Source organism: Cyprinodon variegatus, unplaced genomic scaffold (assembly GCF_000732505.1).
Source record: "Cyprinodon variegatus isolate N-32 unplaced genomic scaffold, C_variegatus-1.0 Scaffold1076, whole genome shotgun sequence".
Classification (NCBI taxonomy): domain Eukaryota; kingdom Metazoa; phylum Chordata; class Actinopteri; order Cyprinodontiformes; family Cyprinodontidae; genus Cyprinodon; species Cyprinodon variegatus.
The window spans coordinates 192,928-194,873 of record NW_015151529.1 but is presented as its reverse complement, the minus strand read 5'-3'; the positions used below and the strand labels follow the sequence as shown (position 1 = coordinate 194,873).

At 42.3% G+C, this 1,946-nt stretch overlaps 1 protein-coding gene across 1 annotated transcript in view; it reads right to left on the bottom strand.

Moving 5' to 3' along the window:
* Nucleotides 1-1,946, bottom strand: part of slc26a3 (solute carrier family 26 (anion exchanger), member 3) — a 36,905-nt gene that overhangs the window by 21,904 nt on the left and 13,055 nt on the right. Inside the window, exon 4 of the mRNA XM_015400136.1 lies at nt 1,093-1,253. Coding sequence (XP_015255622.1) covers nt 1,093-1,253 — 161 coding nt within the window. The remainder of the gene's footprint in view (nt 1-1,092; nt 1,254-1,946) is intronic.

Sequence of the window (1,946 nt, the reverse complement as noted above, 5' to 3'; positions counted from 1 at the left end):
TAACAGGAGAAGAGGCGCAAGTGAAGTTAGACACTGTCGTCGGACAACATGCGGTAATTTATAAATGTTTTAAATCAGGTTGGGTCCAGATTAGCCAGCTTTAATATGCCTCTTCTTTATACAGTAGAGAAGCAAAGCCTGGTTTTTGCAATGCCCCAAAATCACCGAGAAATTGAAATGTTTGTCCGTTTCTATTTGCACGTTTTCTAACCAAAAACAAGGCTTTGTTGGGCTTTATAAAACCTGGACCTCAACGCTATTTCTGACGTTTTGAATTGAAAAAGCTCCCTGGATGGAAAAGAAACGTCTTCAAATTTTTAAAAAGTCTAGTGGATTTTACATTTTTTGGAATGACTCTGACCTGGATGACTCTTCACCATCCGTTTAGTTTCCTTTGAGCTCTGACATGAAAAGAGTTTGGTTTTTCTCTCAGTTTACTCAACATTTTCTATGTTTTTGACCATTTTCTGTTAAACTCAGAGGTGTTTGTCTTTAAAATACTAGAAAGAAGGTATCATAATACATTGGTCCATACAGCAACCAAATAGCTTTTGCATTACTTTGCATTACCTTAAAATAGGACTTGTCTATGTGCTTTATTTCTGTCCCTAAGTGACTAGTTGAGGGCGCAGTGCCAGCACCTGCCTAAGGTCATCCGTCTCTTTACTCCATGAACATGCGACTCCTGTCGAGCACATGGTCCCTATCTCAGAACAGTGCTACCATGCCAGTTGCTAGCTAAGGCATACTATGTTCCAGCCAGGGCAATAGACAGGATCATTTAAAGGTGCCATAAATGTGTGTCAGATATGACCGAGCTCAAATAAACATCTACCTTTTATTTCCCTCAGCATCTACTAATCATCAGCTCTTATCCCTGATCCAATCAGTTGCTTCCTTCAGCAGGGATAAGGCCTCTGCCAGGTCTGAATCGCGTCTCGTTTACAGGGCAATAAAAGTGTCAGAATTAGAAAAACAACCTTTGTCTGGATCTATTTTTAAACCTTCATGTGGCTGGGTCGCTGTCTTTCCCTATTAGTTATCTCTCCTGCTAGTCGGGGCACAGAAGATATGAAAAGTCACTTTTTCTACCTGCATTATACCAGCGAGGAAGGTGATGGAGGACGCCACCAACACTCTCTGTTCGTCTCTCGTCAGACCTTCAAACCCTGTGATGTTGGCAGCCGGTCCTTCGTCGGGGACCAGCCTGGTTACCACCGAGCCGATCATCAGGCAAAGGACGGGGAAAGGGCCTAAAAAACATGTGACAATTCAGCATTGGGACATTTATGAGACATTTATCCCAAAAGGCAGCCTAGAGTAGCTTCTGCTGGGCTGTAACTTTGGAGACTTAGCTGTTTTAGTTTAGTTTCAGTTTCTTTTGTTGTCTTTGCTGCTTTAAAACAGCTATGGGGTCAACTTTGGTTGTTCTTCTTGCTTTATTAGTCTAAAGCCTGTGGTCATAAATTCAGTTCAATTCAGTTTATTTCTGTAGCTTCAATTAACAACACATTTAATCTCAAAGTTCTTTCCAGTTCAACCAGATCAACCAGTCAGAATGATTCAAAGTTTTCTATCTAAGGGAAACCAGCTGATTGCATCGACTCATTGACTCTAGAGCCAAGTCAACTCAACAAGAGCTGCTCAACGTTCACCGCAAGCTGGGAAGGAGGAAGGACTTGTTTTTCTGGCAATATGGGCAATCTCCACCAAGCAATTGGAAGGTCAATTTTGTTGATGTCGCAAAACAGGTTGACTGGCAAAACTCTGAGTATTTAACTTTCACAGACAGCCTTTTATGACCAAACGCTTGGGAACACTTTTAACCGTACTCGAGGCTACTTTCTGTGAGCCTAATCCAGGACCCTGAACCAGACCCTGGCATGGTTACACCTGTGTCTTTGTATCTGCATCCTGGAGATGGTTCTCCTGCGGTGTGAATGCAT